The sequence below is a fragment of the Endocarpon pusillum genome (assembly GCF_000464535.1).
Source record: "Endocarpon pusillum Z07020 unplaced genomic scaffold scaffold3643, whole genome shotgun sequence".
Lineage (NCBI taxonomy): Eukaryota > Fungi > Ascomycota > Eurotiomycetes > Verrucariales > Verrucariaceae > Endocarpon > Endocarpon pusillum.
In genome coordinates, this window is record NW_006916345.1 from 178,637 (window position 1) to 200,256 (window position 21,620).

The window sequence follows — 21,620 nt, forward strand, 5'->3', positions numbered from 1 at the left end:
CAGACCGGCTGTAAGCTGTGGCATAAATCAATGCTTAAGTAGATCGTAGCATCCCTCTCAAAGAGCCAGGCCCAGTCCTTCACGCCTTCTTTGACTTCTCCACCGAAGATGAGAACAAAGACTACTCTTTTACCCTGCACTCAGTCACGATTCCTGAAACGACCGCAATCTTTACTACGCCGCCCTTGGCTACGAATGGCTTGGTGGCTTCGACTGCTTCGATAATCCGTCGTGACTATTAACTATCTTTAAGGCTATCCGTCATTCAGCACAGAAATTGTGAGTCCATCGAACTGTCCGACTGGGGAGCGGAGCAGTGGCAGCCATCAGCGGTCGGCATCGGCTAGAGCAGGAACTCGCATCTACGAGCGGTTGTGTCTATCGTCTCAACTCCCCAGGGTTTGCTTGAGACCAACCAGCAATCTTATCCGACGTGCCACATAGAACGAGCTATTATTGTTGACGTGCTTCCGTTGCCTTCTGAGTCCTGGGTAAGATTGCTGTGCAGGATGCAGGGATCGACGGCTACTCCACCTTGTGAATCTGTCCAGTCATGGCTCGATTTGCGCCCAGAGCAACGGTCTGCGCCTGTAATGAGCCTATCATTTACCTCCAAGCTACCAGGGGCAGGCCATTTCTCGCAACCATCCCATGCGGCTATTCAAGCTTTGGATGACCTCCACCGCTGCCAAGTCGACCTCAACCATCATCATCATCACCAGCAACACCCTGACCTCGTCGGCTCTTCGCCTGTACATACTGTCGAGGGGGAAGACGATCTTTCCATACACGGCTCACACTCGTTTGCATCTCTTCTCGGCGGACCTGTCGATCTCTACACGGCCAGCGCTGGCAGTCAACTTTCCGACAGCATTCAATTCGCACATTTCTCCGATAGTCTTACAAAACGCAATCCTTACCAAAGTGTCATTTATCCTGCACCTTTACCATTTACGACGCCATATCAACGATCCTTGACTCTCAACCAACCCATTTCTAGTCATGAGATGACGACCACAATCACCGCGCCCGGTTCTCCCCCGGAGCTTTCAGGGTCAAGGTCTTCGAAATCCTCCTCCTACCAGTCTTCACACCTCGATGGTCCTGACGCAATCACGAATGATGTTTCGAACTTCGAGGAAATAGGTCTCGAGGAAGACGCAGAGGAACCATGTGCAGAACCAGCTGCATGGAAGCGGAAGGGGCCTGCGGACAGATCAACTTCTCGTGTCTCCTTGATGAGTGCACAGCCGCTCATGCCTGCACGGGATCTAACTACTCATCACCAAAGGCCGACATACCCCAGTTTACAAGGTCAAATTCACCATGCGCTCAACAATACGAAAGTCAATGGGCCAGGCCTGCCCAAAGCTGGAGGTGCATCAGCAGGAGGATTAAAACGGGGTTTCACTGCACCGCCAACCACAACACTGCCAATGCTTATACCAGGCTGTCCGCCACGGACAAGATCGTCATCGCCATCACCGAAGCACCCTGCGTCAGCATCTTTTGCCATCACTGGCCACAATATCAGAACGGGACCACCGAATAGGTCTGCTAAGCCACCGAGTCGGCGGGGATCATGGCAACCATCTCGGAAAACCATCAAAGAATTGGAAGCCGAGTATCATGATTCAGATGACGAACTGCCGATCGACGCCAGTCTCTGGAATGTCCCAATGTCTCCACGCCCACCTACTGCTCGTTCCTCCTCCGCAAGGTCAAGCAAACGTGGCTCCCCCGAAAGGGATGCCATTAGCAACGGCCCTCGACCAATCCCCCTGGCGCATGCCGCGTCCGCTCCAGAATCACACCCTCCTCTTCCCATCTCCCAATCTCTTCCCCGAAACCAACCGCCTCCTCGAACTTCGTCGCTCCAGGCTGCTACCTCTGCAGCCAATTCACCTATTTCGTCAAGCGCTCCTGGCTTCTTTGGTGATACTCGCTCAAAATCATGGACACTTGCAATGGCAGATCTATCTGAGGAAGCTCGTGTGCTGACGGAGACCTTGGAGTCTCATGCGGACGAGAAGGGCAGATTGCACGAAGAAAACATACAGAATGGCGTCAAGTCATCTCGTCCGAGCCTCGAATCGAACGCATGGCGCAGTGCACGTGGTAGTGCTGTTGAACTGCCCCCAATACAGAAGGGGAATATCCTGATAGATCCCATGCCTCTGAGCAAAGAAAAGGAAGCCGTGCTGACCAGGACGCGACCTTCTTGGTTGCCGCCCAAAGATCCGAAAGAAGAAAAAAGGCATCTGAAAGAGTATCAACGAATGATGGCAGCAAGCCTTGATGCTGAAAAGAAGAAGGAAGACAAGGCCAAATCACGGCAATGTGAGAAGGACGATACCCGAGAGGCGTTGGATCGAATCTGGCAACAGTATGTGTATCCGGATTGGGACCGGGTCACGCACGAACACCGTACTAGAGAACTGTGGTGGCGTGGTGTTACCCCTAAAGTCCGGGGACAGATCTGGCTGCGTGCGGTTGGAAACCCTTTGGGGCTAACGCATCTATCGTATACAAGGGCTCTTCAAAGGGTCAAGAGTCTGCGAGCCAGACCTGTAGAGGGTCTGAGCGAGAAGGAGCGGTCAATGCGCACGTGGTATTCAGATATCGAGAGGGATGCCGAGTTCGCGTTCCCTGAACTGAACTTGTTCCAAATACAAGGGCCCATGCGGCAAGAGCTGATAGATGTTTGCTGTGCCTATGTCTCGTACAGAAATGATGTAGGGTACCTCTATGGCATTCAGGTAAGCTATTCCCTGCGAGAATCGAGAGGCAGTCCGCTAACGAGACGGACTAGCTGATTGCTGCCCTAATGCTGCTTCAACTCCCTGCTCCAGCTGACGGCTTCATTCTTTTGGCCAACTGCCTGAACGGGCCCTTGGCTTTGGCATTTCTCACCAATGACTCTAGCTCAGCCACAAAAGCTCTACAGCATGCAGACTCGACCCTCCTCTACAAACTTCCTAGGCTTCATAATCATCTGTTCCGTTCGCATGAGGACGGTGGTCTCGGCATGCATCCGGCCGAGGTTTTTGAAGCCATGTTCCGCACCCTTCTCACCAATGGCCTAGACGTCGAAAGACTCGTGCGAGTGTGGGATTGCTTTGTTTTTGAGGGTGATAGAATTATCACTCGTGCTGCTGTTGCTCTGCTTGGCTGCCTGCAAGCACAGATTTTCGGCTTCGAGGGCTCGCCGCAGGAGAAGAGGAGAATGGTCAAGGAACTATTGGGTTGGGGTCCTACAGGAAGAGTGCATGGCTACTGGCACGTGCGTGGAGATGCGGATTCCTTCATGGCCGATGTGAAGGAGGCAGGAAAAGTTAACCTGGGAGAGGAGTAAGGATTGATGGGATATTTTGCTTCTCTTTTCGGCTTGGGTTTGAGAGTATCATGGTTTGGGCACGTTTGAGTTGCAGTCCCCCTGGTCTTTGGGTACGGTTTAGCTGATCAACTTCTTGCTACGAGGATGCGGATGATGCGTGGAAGATGGCCATCTCGCATTTACAGATTCGTTGGAGGCCATCGGCTGGGTTCCGGGGTGAAAGCACGTTTCCAGATGTACAAATGTGGTGGAGACGGAAATGGAACATCATCAATACATAGACCGGTATGGATTATCCAATCTAACCTGAGCTTAAGCATCGTATACATATCCACATGTAGCTGTCAGTGATCGGAATCTGTGCTTCATTACCGAGTATCCATCTCGCCATCTGCTGAACTGGGTCACTTCGTACTAACTGCTACTGTACATAACCGTGCACTTTCAGTTGCACTAAGCTTTGCAGCTTAGTGCACCGCAGCGCAACGAAAAATCGCAGCGCAACGATAAATTTGTTCAATTATTACATACTGTCGAGGGGGAAGACGATCTTTCCATACACGGCTCACACTCGTTTGCATCTCTTCTCGGCGGACCTGTCGATCTCTACACGGCCAGCGCTGGCAGTCAACTTTCCGACAGCATTCAATTCGCACATTTCTTCTTTTGTGCCACCAACCCCGGACCAAGCGGACGATGTTAGCAAGCCAGTGGCAGGAGACTCTATCCTTGCTCACGCAACACCTACCGCATATGTGTCTGCATTTTGTTGTGCAGTTATCCGGAGGCTTCTGCCTGGAGATGCTTTAGGTGTCGAAGCAGACAGCGAGCACAATTGGATCGTGCTCTTTGCCCAGATTGACCACTTCGTACAAATGCGAAAATATGAGAGCCTTACGCTACATACAGTTTTCCAAAACCTCAAAATTAATTGCATATCCTGGTTACGTCCTTTGGGAACGCCTGTGGAAGCAAAATTGTCACGATCAGATAGGGGGAAACGCCTTGAGATCTTTCTCGAGTTTTTATACTATATCTTTGATTCTCTACTAATCCCACTGATCCGTTCTCACTTCTATGTCACAGAGTCAAATATCCATCGAAATCGTCTCTTCTACTTCCGCCATGACGTATGGCGAACAGTGTCTGAACCTTCCCTCACAGACCTACGCTTCACAATGTTTCAGGGTCTACGTGCGCAGGATCTGCGACAGGCTCGCCATTCGCGCTTATTAGGACATAGTCAAGTGCGATTACTACCGAAGGCGTCCGGGGCACGACCAATCATCAATCTGAGAAGGAGATTAATTAGAACTCAGGGTGGGAAAACAATCTTAAGCCAGAACATCAATTCTAAACTCATGCCTTGTTTTGCCACCTTAAATTATGAGAGAAGTATTCAACCACAGAAGTTGGGATCTGCTCTGTTCTCGATTGGGGAGGCCCACCAGCGACTTAGGGCATACCAGAACATGGTCCAGACAAGCACTGAAAAGCTCTACTTCGTGAAGATGGACGTGAAATCATGCTTTGATACGATTCCGCAAGAAGCAGTCGTTCGTATGGTGCAAGGCTTGTTATCTGAGCGTCGATATCATATCAGCAAGCATGCTGAATTGAAAGCCATCGATAGTAGATGGTCGACTAGCCACTTCGAAAGACCACTAACAAGGTTTCCACTTACCGCACGGCCAAACGGGGCACCTCCTGGACTGTCAGACCCAAGTCTTTCTCAACTCGCACAGAAGAGGAATCGAACGGTTTTCGTGGATCTTTGGGACACGAAGGCATGCGACGCAAGGTCCCTACTAAGGTTACTTCACGAGCATGTACAGCGAAACGTAGTCACGATTGAAAAAAAATTCTTCAAACAACGACGAGGCATTCCACAAGGGTCAGTACTATCGAGTCTGCTCTGCAACTTTTTCTATGGCGAATTCGAGAACAGCCATCTTGGTTTTCTGCAACCAGGCGAATCATTGTTGCTTCGTTTGATCGATGATTTCCTACTGATCAGCTTAGTGCAACTGAAAGTGCACGGTTAGTAGTTAGTGTGCTCCTGAATTACTAGTATGCGAGTATAGAGGCTTGGCACGAATCCTCGGTTAGCAAGCTTGATGGGTTCAAGATCTTTTGTTTCACTTGAACTCCATGGGATGAATTTAACACCCCTTAGCAAAGACAACATCGGACTTGACCATACATACAGAGGAAGACTTACGGACCTACCTACCAACCCTTACTCGATACCTTTAGCGTACGCCGACAATATCGATTAGAGTCGCAAATTCCGCTTTCAGGCAGAAAAATCTCCCGACCAGCTCTTCGAAGGGCCACTCAAAGCAGTGTGCTATCTGTCTACGGCTGACTTTTTTTGATATGGCGTCGCAAATCTTGCCGCTTGGTCAGTGCCTTGTGAATCACATCATTAAGCATGCGCCCACGTGGGTCTCCGTGAAGAAGGTTGACTGACATAGTAGATGCTTAACAGAACTAATAGACAAATGCGTTGGATCGAGGATATGGGTTGTTATGAAAGGCGAGAAAGGTAATTTGCTATTTCACAATCCGCTCAGTCAATTTTTCTCACTGCACTGCTGGGAATATATGTCCCTCCTAGGAGTCGAGGTATCCCCTTTCGAGAACGCCTATGGCTGACTTATCTCCTCTCACACAGAGTTTGCAGGGACTCTACTGGGATTCGATGACTATGTCAGTGAGTATATTTGGCGATTAAGCCGATGTGTCATCCGTACTCACGTTTTCTAGATATGGTTCTCGAAGATGTGACCGAGTTGTGAGTTTTGTCACGGCATCTTTTACAGACTCAAGGTTCAACCATGACTGATTGATGTGGCGGGTGGTAGTGACTACACGGGCTCGCAGACAAAGCTGCCAAAGATATTATTGAACGGAAACAACATATGCATGGCATGTTCCCCCTCCAGTGCGCCAATGAGCGGCTGCTAACAAAGAACATCAGCTGATTCCAGGAGGCGAAGGGCCCATTGCTGCTGCTTCATGACACATCGCCCGTTTGGCCGAAGCGATGCCACAACGAGCTTGCATTTAAGAGGGCTTCCTCTGCTTCGCCCACCGCTGAACTGCTGAGCCATCTAAGAAAGCAAGTCCACTACAGAGAGCGACTTATTCGCAACTGAATGAGAACCCTTCCTTCTTATGCACTACAACTCCGAAAGCTGAATGTCACCCTGGCGGCTTGCCGAAGACTACATGCTTTTCAGAGTACCTTCCGACTGTCTTCTTTAGAGCAAGCATCGCATCGTTCGATATCTCTTTGATGATTTCTTCAGCTGACTTTACCTCCCTGACCAACCCTATTCCTGTGCCAGCATACGTTGTCATTCTCCCTTCTGCACCCCATCCCTCGTCTCCTTTCTGCATCTCTTCCCTGTACAGCTCTCTGTTCTCGTCCTCTGACATTCCTGCTTGAGCATCAAGATAACTTCGATTGGCTACCCCTCGGCCGTCGTACGCCTTTGGCCAGTCCATGATGCCTCGCAGCACATCATACAGCGTAGAACGGACCGTGCTAACACCGCCATCACGGACTCGCACAATTTCATTCTGGTAGCCCTTGGCAATCGTAGCTTCTTTACAGGCAAGGAATCGAGTACCCAAGGCTACTCCAGACGCGCCCAAAGTTAACGCAGCTGCCACACCTCGGCCTTCGCTGATACCTCCAGCGGCAATCACCGGAATCCGGAGCCATTCATATGCTAGAGCATCAACAACCTCTGGTACTAGAGAGATTACGCTGGCTGAATGGGCCAATGCATGTCCGCCGGCATCGTGGCCCTGCAGCACCAACACGTCTGGTTTCGTGGTCTTGGCTACCTCTAGCGCCTGGCCCACCGACCCAACCTGTACCCAAATCTTGGTCCTGCCGCCCGTGGCTGCCCTAATCTCCTTTGCCCAAGGTAGCAGATCTGACAACCTTCTCGGCGCAAAGAACCAGGCTGCTGCAGGCGGATGCTTCTGGATTGCCGCTACCGCGAGCTTAAGATCACTACCCCAATTCTGGAACCCCACCCCAATAGGAAGCACGCCTTCAGGACCACGGATGTTAGCACTCTCCAACAAGCTAGCAGCTTCATCGAGGTCAGCGTCCAGATTGGCAAGGTCGAAGCCGCCGGCGAGGAAGCCGAAACCACCCGCTTTGGAGCCGGCGACGGCAAGAGGAGCCATAGTGATTTTCATCATTGGTGCCACTACTAGGATGGGAGTGGAAAGCCAGGGATAATGAGAGTGGAGGATTGATTCCATCATCTCAACGACGTGGATTCACTGGTCTTTGATGGATTATCTGCTGCGTGTTGACGGGGGAAGATAGAGACCAGAAAACAGACTTAATGCCACTCGTTCTCACGCGTTTGAGTTGCGTTCTAGATTAGTAATCCTAGGCTAATCTCCCTGCGTATCAAGCAAAGGCGTTGCTGTCTCAGAGTCTAGCACCATGGCCAGTACTCGAGCACAACTTGGATAACTTTGGGCAGTGGGGGTTGTCCGATCTGACTCAGCAAGGACCCTGAAACGCCAAGAGAAGAAGGGTCAGAGAAGAAGGGTCTGCATCACTACTACCAAGTTGTACTAGCCGTACTTAGTAGCAGTCCCCACCCGTCTATCTTGGAGTACTAAGTAGTATTACTGACTTCTAACTTAGTACTTAACTCTCTCATCCTCATACTACGTGTAGCGGTATACTCTCCATATAATATTTATACCACTCTCCTTAATCCGTACCCTTGCTGCTCTTACCGATCTGTCTGGCGTGCTCTCTCTTGCATTTATCCAGCCTCCTATCGCCCCATAATTATCATCTGAAGTTTGTGCCGTCTACCCCCTTCCCAACGACCTGTCGATGTGAGGAGTATTTCGGAAGAGGAGGCCTTAGTACAGGTTGTGTTTTTTGGATATTCAAGATGACGAACAAGCCCGAGCCGTAAGCATTCACGTTTATTGTTCTGACTCTATCTTCCTTGTGCTTTGGGGTCCTGCGCAGGGGGGACTTGCTTGTGAATGTAGAATATGACTTTCCTCTCCTTTCCTCTCCTTCCCCTCCTGCCACCCTCATAATCCTGCTACATGTTTCCACCAGCCAGCCCGCTGCCGCCTCTCTCCATCACATCAGCTTTTCATCCATCTCTTCTTCAGTTCATCACACAATGGCACCTTCCCCAGACCACACCATAGAGGAGACTGCAGATGCATATGCCCATCTGCATCTACAGCCACACGAGAAGACTTCGCCGAACACGGTTCCACGTTCTGCTCATACGCATGCTTCTCAGCAGGCTGTGAACGTGCCAAGCCCGTAAGATGCAATCTGCATGATGTGTTTGCATGTGTTTCCCTGCCCGTGCCAGTACAGCGTCTTTGACCAGTCTGGTTGTTGTCTGCTCCGTTTGATTTTGCTGGCCTGTTAGCAAATAAATACCGTCTGCTCTCGTGAGATTCTTGTTTTTCCAGCAACCTCTGTACCTCCTGCATAGTTATCATGTCTGAATTCGATGACCCCGATCCCTCTCGAAATGAACGCTTGAGCCCGTATCCTGAGCGGGCTCGACCAAAAGGAGCCGCTTCTGGCCCAGAGCATACTAACGAAAATACCTACGATAGATTCGAGCAGTTTCTTTTGGCAGAGGGCGAGAAGAAGGTGGAGATGACATTGGATACACGTTCGTTCTTCCTCCCGCCTGATACTTGGGGCTGCCCGGCTAACGTCTTCTCAGGAATGCCAAATACATGTATCTTCAAGTTTAACAAGGAAGACCATACTTTGGGTAACCTCTTGCGCGCTCGACTACTTCAGGACCGTCGCGTCACCTTCGCCGCCTACAAGGTTGGTAGCATCCTGGCGCTTGCCTTGAAGGAATGCTGCTCAGATAACACAGGTTCCTCATCCACTCTTTCCCACGTTCGAGCTTCGAGTCCAAACCGATGGCTCTCTTTCACCCAAGGAAGCGCTTCTCCAGGCCTGTCGAGACTCCGTCAGTGATCTCAATACTCTGAGCAGAGAATTCACCAAGGAGTACGAGCTGAGGAAGATGGTCAATGAGGGAAGGGAGAATGGTATCTAGGCTCTGGAGAATCATTGGACGGGCATGGAGCGGCGTCTTTTGGAACATGCACCCATCAAAACGGCTGAAAGGCGTACATGTGGACCAGGGCCATGCGACCCCACTGTTCACACTGTTCCCACAGAACGGTGCTGCTATTAGTACGAGTCTAGCTTCGTGTTGGTAGGCGCTCTTGTAACCGAGTTCATAGTTTCTAGCCTGCCCACATCACCTTCAGCGCGTGTTCTTTCAGCTAGATGATTATGCTGTAACAGTATGGCGAAGCCCTTTCACCTCTGAGTGGAACCATTGCCTTGCCCATTCTGTGCTAGTCAGTGCGTAGCGCCGACGTAAGTAACCAGGTCTGCCAAGGAAGCGAATGTCCAGCAAGTTTCGAGTCCATTTGTCTCCCACCTCAATGTACTCCGACTCCTCCATCTCCTTCCCTTCCTTTTGATTGGCATTTCAGGGTTCGTGGGTGCGACATGTATTCATCTTCAAACTCTTTCCTAGGAGGTGCGAACAGCGCGCGTCCAGGCCCCGGCCCACTTGGCCAGCAGCAGTCCTTCTCCAATTTCCAGCCAATCCCCCAGCAGCCGCAACAGCAGCAACCACCCTTTGCGTCTCAACCCACCGGCTTCGGTGGAAGCTCTATACAGCCACAGATAACGGGATTCCTGGGTCCGGGCCAACAGCAGAGCTTCCAAGCCCCTCCTCAACAACCTCAATTCACTGGCTATCCGCCCCAGAACCTGCCCCAACAAACAACCTCCTTTCAGCAACCACGCCTGCAGCCTTTTCAGCCTCAGCAGCCGCAACAGCCACAGCAGCCTCCAGCAGCTCCTCTGAAGCCTCAGCAGACTTCTTCGCAGATCGCGCAATCATTCAGTACGGGGTCGGTTCCGCATGCTTCGACGCAGGCGCAGAGCAAGCAGTCAAACAAGATTCCCAACATTAGACTGTCCTTCATAACTGCTACCGACCAAGCAAAGTTTGAGCAGTTGTTCAAGAGTGCTGTAGGGAACGGACAAGCCTTAGATGGCGAGAAAGCGAAAGATCTGTTACTGCGCTCGAAGCTTCCAGGCAATGTGCTATCACAGATATGGATTCTGTCCGATACCACCAAGTCGGGCCAGCTTTTATTCCCAGAGTTTGCGCTCGCAATGTATCTGTGTAATTTAAGCCTGACTGGCAAGAGTCTGCCGTCATCCCTACCAGACAAGGTCAAGAATGAAGTTTCGAGTATGGTGGACATAATCTCGTTCAATGTTGCGGATGATCGAGCTGCAGCCGCAACACCCCCTTCCAATGCCCCCAATTTCGAAGCACCGCTGCGACAAAATACGATATCACCTCCTGCACCACAGGCGCCTCAACCGCAGCAAGCATCGAATCAGCAACTACTCACCCAGCTCACCTCCCAGCCCACCGGCTTCTACAACCAAGCGACAGGTTTTCAGCCAAGCCTTCCGCCTCAGCAGCAGCAAACGGGGTTCATGCAGAACCCACCAGCGACCGGCTACAGTGGTCCACGACCTCCAATGCCGCCGATGCCTAGCTCGTTCGTGAACAGCATGTCCCCACAGCAGACAGGAAGTGGCCCGTTACAGGCTCAGCCGACTGGAATGCCCGGCCAATGGGGCTTTGTCAATGCCCCGTCGACAGGACTGCCCAACATTGAAGCGTTGCAGCAGCGCCTTATGCCGCAAGCAGGGCGAGAGGGAGGTTATACAACGCAAGGACTATCCGGTACGGCGAAGGTGCCCTGGGCTGTCACAAAGGATGAGAAGAGGATCTACGACCAGCTTTTCAGGGCCTGGGATGGCTTCAACAAAGGCTTCATATCGGGTGATGTGGCGATTGAGATTATGGGCCAAAGTGGTTTGGACAGGAAGGATTTAGAGGCTATTTGGACCCTCTCTGATCCCAACAATCGAGGTCGACTTGACATGGATGAGTTTGCGGTGGCAATGCATCTGATGTACCGGAAATTGAACGGTTACCCAGTACCCAGCCGCTTACCACCTGAACTCATACCGCCGTCAACGAGGAACTTCAACAATTCAATTGATACCGTCAAATCCCTACTATCGCAAGACGCAGAGTCACGGAAGTCTTCCGGTGCATTTCTTCAGCCCCAGCGGACTGGCGTCAGCTATCTTAAAACACATTCCTTCCGGAGTGGTTCAAGCTCACCCTCGTTCGGTCGCAAAGACGCAACTGTATTCAGGAACAACGACGACGACATTGGCTACAAGTCTAGCGCTCGCCGACGAATTGGCGCTGGTGGACGGACGCCTTCGCCGTCCCATTCGGACGCGGGAACATCCGATGCGTCCTACGACGACATGACTCTTGATCTGATTCGGAAGAAGATTCGTGAGAAAAGAATCCTGATTGATGCTACCGATTTCAAGGACGAGAATGCAGCTGATGAAGATGACGTGCTGGATCGCAGAGACAGACGGGAAGCGGAAGACCTGTTCAGACAGATCAGAAGACTTCAGGATGATATTGACAGCCACCCCAACTCTGCATTTCATTCTTCGGACTCTGGCGCAGAACGACGTTCCATGCGCCGAGAACTACAACGCTACCAAGACCGAATACCGTCGCTTGCGTCAGACGTGCGCAAGTTAGAGAGAAGTATTGTGGAGGCGAAGCTGGAGTTGTTCCGGTGCAAGGATGCCAGGGCTCATCCAAACGCCATGGCTAATATAGTTGGTACTGGCCCTGGTGGTGAAGTAACAGAAGGTGATCGCATCAAGGCTCGCGCCAGAGCCAGAATGCAAGCGAGAGCTGCTGAGTTGTCTGGTCGACCTGTGCCTGCTGCCGATGATGAAGGTGCGGCGCAAAGAAGGCTCGAAGAAGAGAGTTCTCGTATTAGAGCTGAGCAAGAACGGAACGAGCGTATGGCCCGTGATGTGGAGGACAGCGTCAAAGACTTTGCATCTGCTCTCGAAGATGGTCTACGGGATCAAGGCGAGAGCGCATCCCAGGAGCATGAGCGCAGACGCTGGGAGGAAGCTTTAGGGGTTGAGAACGAGGTTAAAGACCTCATCTTCGACCTGCAGCGTGGCAGCAGAACCGCACGCGTTAGGAAGGACGAGTATGTAGGCTCTTCAAACACCGATCGTTCTCCGACTAATCTATACAGACAAAATTCCAGAGACACTCGAACACCATCAGCTCCCGTTGATGAAGGGAAAAGGGCGGCTACAAATGGAAGCCTTCCTTCGAGATCTGTTGCTCCACCACCTCCTGCATCCTCATCCTCATCCTCCTCCTTGACCACCGGCAACAGCCACCAAGATCGTATCGCTTCAGCTAAGGAGAAGGCTTTGAAACGCATTCAAGACCGTATGGCTGCAGCTGGACTGAAACCAGCCGGTGAAGCAGGAGGGGAAACCCTCCAGCAACGACAGGAAAGGGAGAAGCAGGAGCGAGAAGAGCGGTTGAAGCAAGCAGAAGCTGAAGATGCCAAACGCGAGCAAGAAAGACAGCAACGCCTTGCTAGTGAAGGTGCCGCGCGATCGCCCTCGTCTGCCAAACCCAGTAGCAAGAAGCCTCCTCCACCGCCGTCGAGGAAAGGCAGGCAAGACAGCGTAGACCTCAGCAACGACAAGAGGGCGGCTGATGCAGCTGCCAAGGCCAAGGCGGACGACGAAGCAGCACAGGAGATCAAAGCAGAGCAACAGGCACAGGAAGCCACGCGTAAACAGATTGAGTAGGTGCACGTCAGGCGAACTTATGTATTCATTTGCTGACAGCTTACAGGCTTGAGACGAAGGCAAAGGAGGACGACTTTGAGAGAGAACAAGAGGCTGCGCAAGCTCGACTGAAGGCTCTCGAAGAACAAGTGCGGCAGGGCAAGATCAAGAAGCAGGAAGAGAAGGCCCGAAAGAAGGCGGCTGAAAAGGAAGCCAAGGAGAAAGAGGCCAAGTTGGCAGCCCAACGAGCCGAGCTAGAAGCCGCCCGAGAAAGAGAAAGACAGTTACAGCTCCAACTCGAGAGCCTCGGAGACGACTCGTCCTCGGATGAAGAAGGTCCGCAGGAAATCACTCCGCAAGATACCACACCTTCGACGAGCCAGGTCTTGCCGACCACTGCCTCGATGCCCGCCCCAGCACCGGCTCCCGCTCCTCCTGCTCCTCCCGCTCCTCCTGCTGCATCATCAACGAGCAGCAGCGTGCGGGAGGCGACCCCACTGAGCAGTCCGCCAATGACGAACTCCACACCTGTGGTCGAGCAATCTAGGAATCCATACTTCAAGAGGAGCTCGGTGTCTTCAGAACCGGGGCCCCCTGCCGCTGCTCCGCCCGTGCCGCACACGCAGCCGTTCCCGCCACCCGCTGCGGTTTCCTCTACGAATCCATTCCACCGTGTTGCTCAGCAAGAAGCGGCTAAGCCGATGGTGCCCACATTCACAGGAGCGCAGTCGCGCCGGCGACAGGAGAGCGACGAGTGGTCCAACGTCGACAGCGACAAAGATGATAGTGACAATGAAGATGAACCCCCGGCTGGGGGAAGTGCCAAACACCTGGCCAGTATTCTGTTCGGAACCATGGCACCACCTAGACCTCTTTCGGCGCAGGATAACAGCAAGCCAGCAACCCCTGTCCAGGATGCGCCTTTACCCCCATCCACAATGCCTGGCTCTTTCGATGAAGCAGAATTTTCGGAAGTCTCTCGCTCACCCCAAGTGCCCGATAACACGCCTTCACCGCTCGCTTTCCCGCCTCCACCACCACCCATGCCTAGCACTGGCGCGCCAAGTGCGCCCCCACCTCCACCACCCCTGCCCGAGAGTGGTGCTCCGGCAGCTCCTCCACCTCCTCCACCACCTCCTCCTATGGTGCCGCCTGCGCCAGGAACTACTGTTCCACCCCCTCCGCCCATGCCAGCGTCTGGTGCAACGCCTGGTGGAGGTGGTGTGGGAGCGTTGCTTGGCGAGATTCAGGCTGGGAAGGGCTTGAAGAAGGTGCAGACGAAAGATCGGAGTGTTTCTGCTGTCGCTGGAAGGGTGTTGGATTAGGTTCGGTGAGCTCGCTGTATGTGTTGTATCCGGTAGGGTAGATGGTTCGATCTGAGCATTGTATCATATTCCAACCATAGATTTAAGATTGAAGCCTTCTGAGATGGACATGAGCAAAGGCGAAGATTCGCCACGGGAAAACGAGATCCTGGATCATGTAGAAGCATTCTATACTATAGTACTGGTACTACCAGTATGCAGTGTGAATGGAAGCCCTCAGCTTGGAGTTGAGGGGTGTCTACGTAGTACTAGTAGTAGTAAGTTAGTTAGAATGGCTTGGCCCATGGCCCCATCCTTAGTTACAAACTAGTACTATAGTAGTAGTAATACGGAGTACTACGTAGGTGAGAAGTGCTTTGCGTGTGTGGTCTGGGCAGTCCACCGTAGAAAGTAAACAATCACTGTGGAAATGAAGCCGTGACGTCCAGCGACAAGTACGCGATCATTTCAAACGAGTGGTCCTGCAACAGATCACTAAACTCGCTGCACACTCCTGAAATAGTGTGTGACGCGGTCTAAAGTACGCGAAATGCCTCGAGTCGCCAATCAGCCCACGGGCAAGAGCCGGACAGCCACCCAGCAAACACTGGCCACGCCACAAAACACCTCACCCGTGAAGTGCGTAATGCACCAATTCTCCTGGCAGTGACTGTTATACTAATACTATACCACCTGTTCAGACTGCTCCTCAACGATGACCGCACCGAGAAAGCAGCGCGGCTACAATCTCGACAAGCCCTGCACGATATCCAGATGAACCAGATCAGAGCCGCCGCATCGCCGATGCGCAAGATGAACGCACACGAGAACAAGCGAGCCGCAAGCTCGTCTCCGCAGACACCACGCTCCGCCGCCGCTCTCGCACGAGACAGGGACCGGGGAAAGGGAAAAGGGAACAACGACCCCCCGGGAAGCCCCGGCATGCTGGACGTGGTCTCCCATTCCGCCGTCACGCCCATGAAGCGCGTGCCCATCCTGGCCAATTTTGAAGAGTGGATGAAGATGGCGACGGATAATAAGATCAACGCGGCCAACTCGTGGAATTTTGCCCTTATCGATTATTTCCACGATCTGAGTCTGCTGAAGGAGGGGGATGGGGTCAATTTTCAGAAGGCGAGCTGTACGCTTGATGGATGCGTCAAGATTTATACCAGTAGGGTCGATAGCGTGGCGAGTGAGACGGGGAAGCTGTTGAGTGGGCTGGCGGATTCTGGTGCCGGGAAGAAAGCGAAGGAGAGGGCGGAGGGGGAGGAGGGGGGAAGTGGTGATGAGGAGGAGGAGGAGGAGGAGGAGGGGGAGGATGGAGTCAGGAAGAAGGCGAAGAAGAAGGTGAGAGATTCTATCTGAGAACACAGAGTGTGCGTACAGAGCTGATGAGACCAACAGACGCAGCGATCGCACGAGCAGACGCTGGCACCCACTTTCGCCTCCTTACAGCTCAAGAAGCTCGAACTCGAATTCACGGTTGATCCCTTATTCAAGAAAGCTTCGGCGGATTTCGACGAAGGAGGCGCAAAGGGACTGCTACTGAATCATCTTTCCATCGATTCAGAAGGCCGCATTGTCTTTGACAGCAGCGACGAGACAGCAGATACCAAGTCTTATCCAAATACAACTCAGATGCAGCAGACGCTCGTGGACCCTTCCGCACCGCCAACGGAAGAGCTATCAAATCTATCTCTCCTACCCGACAACCAACCTCAGAATCAAGAAATTGACCTTGCATCCCTCGCCTCGAAATTCTTCCCTGACCTCTCGATTCTCGACTCCCAAGACATATGTCCTTCCATGAAATCGTTCACCCTGGGCGACGCAACCGCAGACCTCAACCTCCCTTTCCTCAAAGCACCTGAAGACTGGCGCGAATCCCACCAAGCCAACGGCACAGACAGATCATCAATCGATATTCCCATCTACGACAAATCTGGCATATTCATCGACTCGGAAAATGCCGCTGGCTTCGACGAGGACGATGACGACAGTCCTCTCGTTGGCTTCGACATGGGTCCTGATGTTGGCTTCGGCGAAGGCGGCGAAGCATGGGCCAAAGACGCGGCACTGGAACCCATGCTGCGAGTCGCTCGAGCAGAAGAAATCGATCGCGACGGAGGAGAGGACGGCCTCGTGATTGGTGACTTCGACCCGGCAAACCCCAACACGGACGCCTATGCCGTTGGGCTCAACCACCAACGCCGCGTCGGCGACAGCAATAGTGGCGACCCCACCGAAAACATCCTCTCCTATTTCGACGCAGCGCTTAAGTCCACCAAAGGCAAAGCAGCCGCCTGGGCAGGGCCAGAGCACTGGCGGATCCGCAAAATCAAAGCCGCTCAGGCATCGTCCGAGAACCCGCCTGCACCACGTGTTAGGAAGGAAAAGAGGGAACCGTTTGAGATTGATTTTCTGACGCCGATGGATCAGGGTCTAGCCGAGATGCTCTATACGCCGGCGGCCAGCAATGCGGCCATTAGTCTGCCCAAGGCGCAGTGGAAGACCAAGGGGAGGAATCTCTTGCCTGATGATCGGCACTTCAATTCTAGGAGTCTGCTACAGCTGTGGTTGAAACCAAAGGCTAGGGTGGGTAGGAGGAGGGCCGTGCCTGGGTTGCCGGATAGAGGAGCAAGAGGTGGCTCCTCAGAAGAGCTGGGGATGGGAGGGGATATGGACGGGCATGTGGAGATGGATGAAGCGTACTGGGCTAAAAGACGAGAAGAAGCGGAGGAAAGAAGGCGACGAGAGGTAGAAGAGGAGAAAGATAGGAAGGAAGGGGATTATGATGCCAACTTCTTCGCCGATGATGGCGCTGCCTTACCTTTTGGTGACGGTATACCAGATGGTGTTGACGACGACGATGATGATGGAGCACCAGGCTTCACGGACGCAAGGGAGATGCTTAGTCCTCCTCTCACAGCAGACTCCCAGCATCAATCAGCGCCTTTTGGCATGGCATCCTCCTCGCAGCAACAGATACCAACGGAATCGCATCTCCTACCCGGCTCCTTTGGCTCCCAACTCGTCACCCAAGGTGGAAGGAGGCTCAGACCAGAGTATGTCAATTATGCGCGTGTGGCCAAGAAGGTGGATGTCAGAAGATTGAAGGAAAATATGTGGAGGGGTATGAGCCAGAGACTCATGTCGGCCATTTCATCGTCAGCTCCCGCTCCCGTTGAGACTGTCTCGCCAGACGACGCTGCCAACGCGCCACCTACACCAGCACCTACCGATCCGGGTCTGGACGCTGATGGGGACGTTGATATGGACATGGACATGGACATGGACGTCCACGCCAGTGACAGAGAGATGGAGGTTGCTGAGATGGCGAAAGCAGGCACGCATCAGACGAAGGAAGGGGGAGAACTCCTCTTCACTCACCTCATCCGCGATCTGAAGAGCGTCTATCCCGAACAACAGATGCGCGATATCAGCACGAGTTATTGTTTTATCTGTCTGCTGCATCTGGCCAATGAGAAGGGTTTGATTCTTGAGGGTGACTATGGTCAGGCTGTGCAGAATATGGCGGGAGGGGCAGGAGGAGAGGGTATGGATGTGATGACGGGCTTGATGAGGGAGATTCGAGTCAGGAGGGATGAGAGTGTGGGGGTGGGATATGTGGGTGAATGACTGGTTGGTTGGTTGGTTGGTTGGTTGGTTAATTGGATGTGCACATGGATGGGGTTCGATGGCGCGCGGCGTTGGGAGGCTCTGCTATGGGATGGAGGATGGATTGGCAGGATGGATAGAATAAGGTAGCATTGGGACCGATGCAGTGGAGCATCTTGTAGGGCCTTGCTTGGGGAGCTAGGTATTCAGTCACGTTCGTTCATATCTGGTTGTTTTGGGCTGCTCTCTTGGTGCTTTTGGCTCTCTTTTCACGATGCTCTGCTCTGATGTTCTCAGACTTCTCTCCCTAACTAACTTAAGCGAGCCAACAAAGTGATAGCATGCCTAGACCGGCCCGGGGCCCGGTGGAAGAATTGGTGTACTCGCCAGTGAGGGGTACATCAATTAAGTGTGGTTCGAACCCCACTGGCGCTGTCCTATTGGGGGAGTGGTTGATGTGTCCCTTTTCTGGTGTCGCTCTTGCCGCAGCTTTCCAGACACAATTGATGAGAATCATCAGCCATAGATTGGCGACAGCTTCATTCTGGAAATTGTGTTACCTTTGTCCGCCACGAGTGACACCAATTGTTTCGGTGGGATGGGCCTCGGCACCCGGAACCCTTGAAGAAAATCAGAGCTTTAGTTGAAGACTTCTAACATTTTTTCCCCTACTTCTATTTTACTACGTAGACTCTCTCTATCTACGTGATTTGATTTTTGGTAGACATAAAAAATGCTGACCAATCATTTCAAGAGAGAAGGTACAGTTTCATCCTATTTTGAGCGTGATACAGCAATCTTCCTGCCAACCAAGCGGGGAGAGGAAAGGCTGATCTGCGGTTGGCCGATAACACCACTGACAGCACCACCGACAGCACCACCGACAGCACCACCGACGGGATGAGCGAATCGGGCGAGTTATCAACAAGAAGACGGGAGCTTACATAGCTTTCAGCCCCTACACTTGAACTGTTGATGGAGGTTGCATATCGGAGTCTAACCTTGAGTGTGTCACATCAAAGCTCAATAGGTTAAGTGATCATCTTCTCCTGTTGAACCAAATGGACCGCAGCCCCAGAGGACGGGAAACGACTAAGCTCGTGGCTGACATCTCCCAGCTTGACGGACCCACGAGGTCAGTGGCCATGTGGGCAATGCATTCACAAGGAGTTCACCCCACAGAGGGTCCCAAAGGAATGGAAATTGCGCGGCAAGACTCCTCTGATAGGCGGCCTCTTCAAGCCCTGTTGGACCAGAACGACCACAGCCCTCTGAGAACCGTAACCTAGTGTACGTCTGATAAGTCCTGTTCGCCAGCTGGCTGCATGTGCTACAACATGGTGGTCAACACACATCACACAGCTCTCCCACCTCCGAGTTGGTTCTTGCAGATCTGATCGAGCGATTGCTCGCCCTTGTGGCTCTCCCAATGACTACCAATATCCGGAGCTGTCCCACGTTTTCCTTTGTCATGTCTGTTCTCTTAGAGAAGAGAACAACTGGGCTTTTGTCTTCTTGTTGTGATGGCTCCTGCAATCATATCTCTGGCCATGCCGCTTTCCAACCGAGCACTGGCCGATAAACCTACCAAGGCATCCTATACGACAGACGACCTGACTCTTGAAGCTTGGGGCGAAGGCTACCATGTTGGCTCGCTCGTCATACTCCTTCTGATCGTCCTATGTAACTACCGACGACATGTTCTACTCCACAAGCTTATCTTACTCGAGGTGCGAACGGGAGCAACTAGCTCTGTCGTTGCAATGAGAATTCAATTGACCGCCCAATGCTAATTGCATGTCAGCTGTTCTTTGCCCTATGGCATGGCACCTTCATCTTTTGTCAAGACCCGACTTATGGCTGGTAAGTCAACCTAAGACACTGGCCTCGATCGTTTCCGAGAAAGATTGCATCAAACCAATACAATGTCTGTCTTCCCAGGTATCTGAGCAGCACCGCGACTCTGCTCTTCATATCCTACCAGCTGCACAACATCATCTCGTGGAGGAAAATCAAGCCATTCCTTCCCCGATGGGGTCAGCTGACCTTCATCTTCACCATCATCGCCGTGCAGCCATTCTGGATCGTCGAAGCTTGGAATAACTTTGAGTATTTCAACGGGCTGGGCAACCTGAGCAATATCCAGACTCGGCCTTGGGAGGCGCTGGCTCGGTATGGTATCCCTGTCAGGTACTCGACACGCTGAAGGCTGAAATATTTGACCTTAGGGACCCCTGGTGGATCTTCACAACGATAAAGTTGATCCAGGTCATCAAAAAGGATTACGGTTTTACCTTGTTGGGATTAATCCGCACAAGCCCTCGATTCGCCATCATGATATTCTGCATGCTCCTGTCCCTCGTCTTCCTCATCATGGACATCATCGTGACCGTGACTGGCATGTCCCGCAACAGCGGCATCAATCCTTATTGGCGGGTACGCCTCCTTCCACCACTAGCAGCGAAAGAGAGTTTGCCAACGGCTGATTTAACGAGTAGCTGGCGCTTGTCTTCAAATGCGCCTCGGACACCATCTTCCTCGACGACTTCAAGATCGTCCTCGACCACATCGTCAGCGTCTCCTTCAGCCGCTTCGGCGGATCTCTCGGCGGCCGCATTGACGCATCTCACCACCGGCCCTCCTTCAACCCGGCGCCGCCAAGCTCGACGACGCTGCGCAACATGATACCGCCCGTGGTGCCCGGTGGTGGACCCATCATCACCATCCACTCGGACAACGACCCAGCCGCCGGCGGCAACAACAGCGCCGACAAAACCCACAGCCGCAAGCCCAAGTCCTGGAGGCTGCAGATCCCCATCGCCTCGTTGTCCAAACCAAAGCTCCAGATCCGTCAGGAAACCACAATCACCACCACCAACGAACCCAGCGACCGCACCGACATGGCCCCCTCCGTCTCCCATGTCTCAGAAGATACCTTTGTCACCAAACCGCAGACCGCGAAGCCGGGGAAGAAAGCTAGCAGTCCGTCATCGTTGGGCTGATCCGATTCGCTTACAACCGAGCGATCTTTTCTTCTTCTTCTTCTTCTTCTTCACCTTCACCTTCACATAGAGCAGAGCACATCTCGCGGGGGCGCGCTAGGGGGGTTGGTTAAAAAGGAGGGGCGAGAGTGCTACCATCCTAGCTAGAGGCGGGCCGGTAAGGATGGGGGCTTCCTTACATTTCATGGCTTCAGTGGCTGTTCCTGTAGGTTTCGTAGCGAAGGTACGGAGGATATTATCCTACCCGGATTGTTTTTTTTCCTTTCGGACTTTGTAGCATAAGGACGGAAGACAAACAGTAGCCGTGGTGATTCGTAGGGTAAGCCTTGGAGAGAGGAACATGGAAGGTGCAAACCAAATGGGCTGGGTTGGCAGGTAAGCCCTGTTCCTTTATTGTGAAATGCATATGGATATATCTACAAGTCGGAAAAACACTACATGCCGCCCACCCACCACCACCATGACCGTGACCGTAAAGCGTGCATTTGAATCAATCAAATCAAATCCAATCCAATCTAACCCAAGGCTCGATCAAGCACAAACGACGATACGCATCAATTCAACTT

The 21,620-nt window shown here is 52.6% G+C and overlaps 6 protein-coding genes across 6 annotated transcripts; 5 read left to right on the plus strand and 1 right to left on the minus strand.

Moving 5' to 3' along the window:
• Positions 1 to 593: 593 nt before the first annotated feature.
• On the plus strand, positions 594 to 3,355 carry EPUS_03489 (uncharacterized protein; the record flags this gene model as incomplete). Its single annotated transcript, XM_007804846.1, has 2 exons — positions 594 to 2,759; positions 2,813 to 3,355. The coding sequence occupies 2 exons, from the start codon at positions 594 to 596 to the stop codon at positions 3,353 to 3,355; spliced, it is 2,709 nt and encodes a 902-aa protein (XP_007803037.1).
• A 3,189-nt stretch (positions 3,356 to 6,544) lies between these two features.
• Positions 6,545 to 7,546, minus strand: EPUS_03490 (uncharacterized protein; the record flags this gene model as incomplete). The annotated part of the gene is made up of 1 exon (XM_007804847.1): positions 6,545 to 7,546. One exon carries the CDS (start codon positions 7,544 to 7,546, stop codon positions 6,545 to 6,547), a length of 1,002 nt encoding a protein of 333 aa, XP_007803038.1.
• Positions 7,547 to 8,855: 1,309 nt separating this feature from the next.
• Positions 8,856 to 9,438, plus strand: EPUS_03491 (uncharacterized protein; the record flags this gene model as incomplete). The annotated part of the gene is made up of 3 exons (XM_007804848.1): positions 8,856 to 9,036; positions 9,091 to 9,200; positions 9,253 to 9,438. 3 exons carry the CDS (start codon positions 8,856 to 8,858, stop codon positions 9,436 to 9,438), a joined length of 477 nt encoding a protein of 158 aa, XP_007803039.1.
• A 464-nt stretch (positions 9,439 to 9,902) lies between these two features.
• EPUS_03492 (Actin cytoskeleton-regulatory complex protein pan1) lies at positions 9,903 to 14,452 on the plus strand (the record flags this gene model as incomplete). Its single annotated transcript, XM_007804849.1, has 3 exons — positions 9,903 to 12,526; positions 12,575 to 13,144; positions 13,195 to 14,452. The coding sequence occupies 3 exons, from the start codon at positions 9,903 to 9,905 to the stop codon at positions 14,450 to 14,452; spliced, it is 4,452 nt and encodes a 1,483-aa protein (XP_007803040.1).
• A 529-nt stretch (positions 14,453 to 14,981) lies between these two features.
• EPUS_03493 (uncharacterized protein) lies at positions 14,982 to 18,073 on the plus strand (the record flags this gene model as incomplete). The annotated part of the gene is made up of 3 exons (XM_007804850.1): positions 14,982 to 15,070; positions 15,133 to 15,781; positions 15,839 to 18,073. 3 exons carry the CDS (start codon positions 14,982 to 14,984, stop codon positions 18,071 to 18,073), a joined length of 2,973 nt encoding a protein of 990 aa, XP_007803041.1.
• Positions 18,074 to 19,575: 1,502 nt separating this feature from the next.
• On the plus strand, positions 19,576 to 21,054 carry EPUS_03494 (uncharacterized protein; the record flags this gene model as incomplete). Its single annotated transcript, XM_007804851.1, has 5 exons — positions 19,576 to 19,782; positions 19,857 to 19,915; positions 19,994 to 20,224; positions 20,281 to 20,488; positions 20,551 to 21,054. The coding sequence occupies 5 exons, from the start codon at positions 19,576 to 19,578 to the stop codon at positions 21,052 to 21,054; spliced, it is 1,209 nt and encodes a 402-aa protein (XP_007803042.1).
• Positions 21,055 to 21,620: the final 566 nt, after the last annotated feature.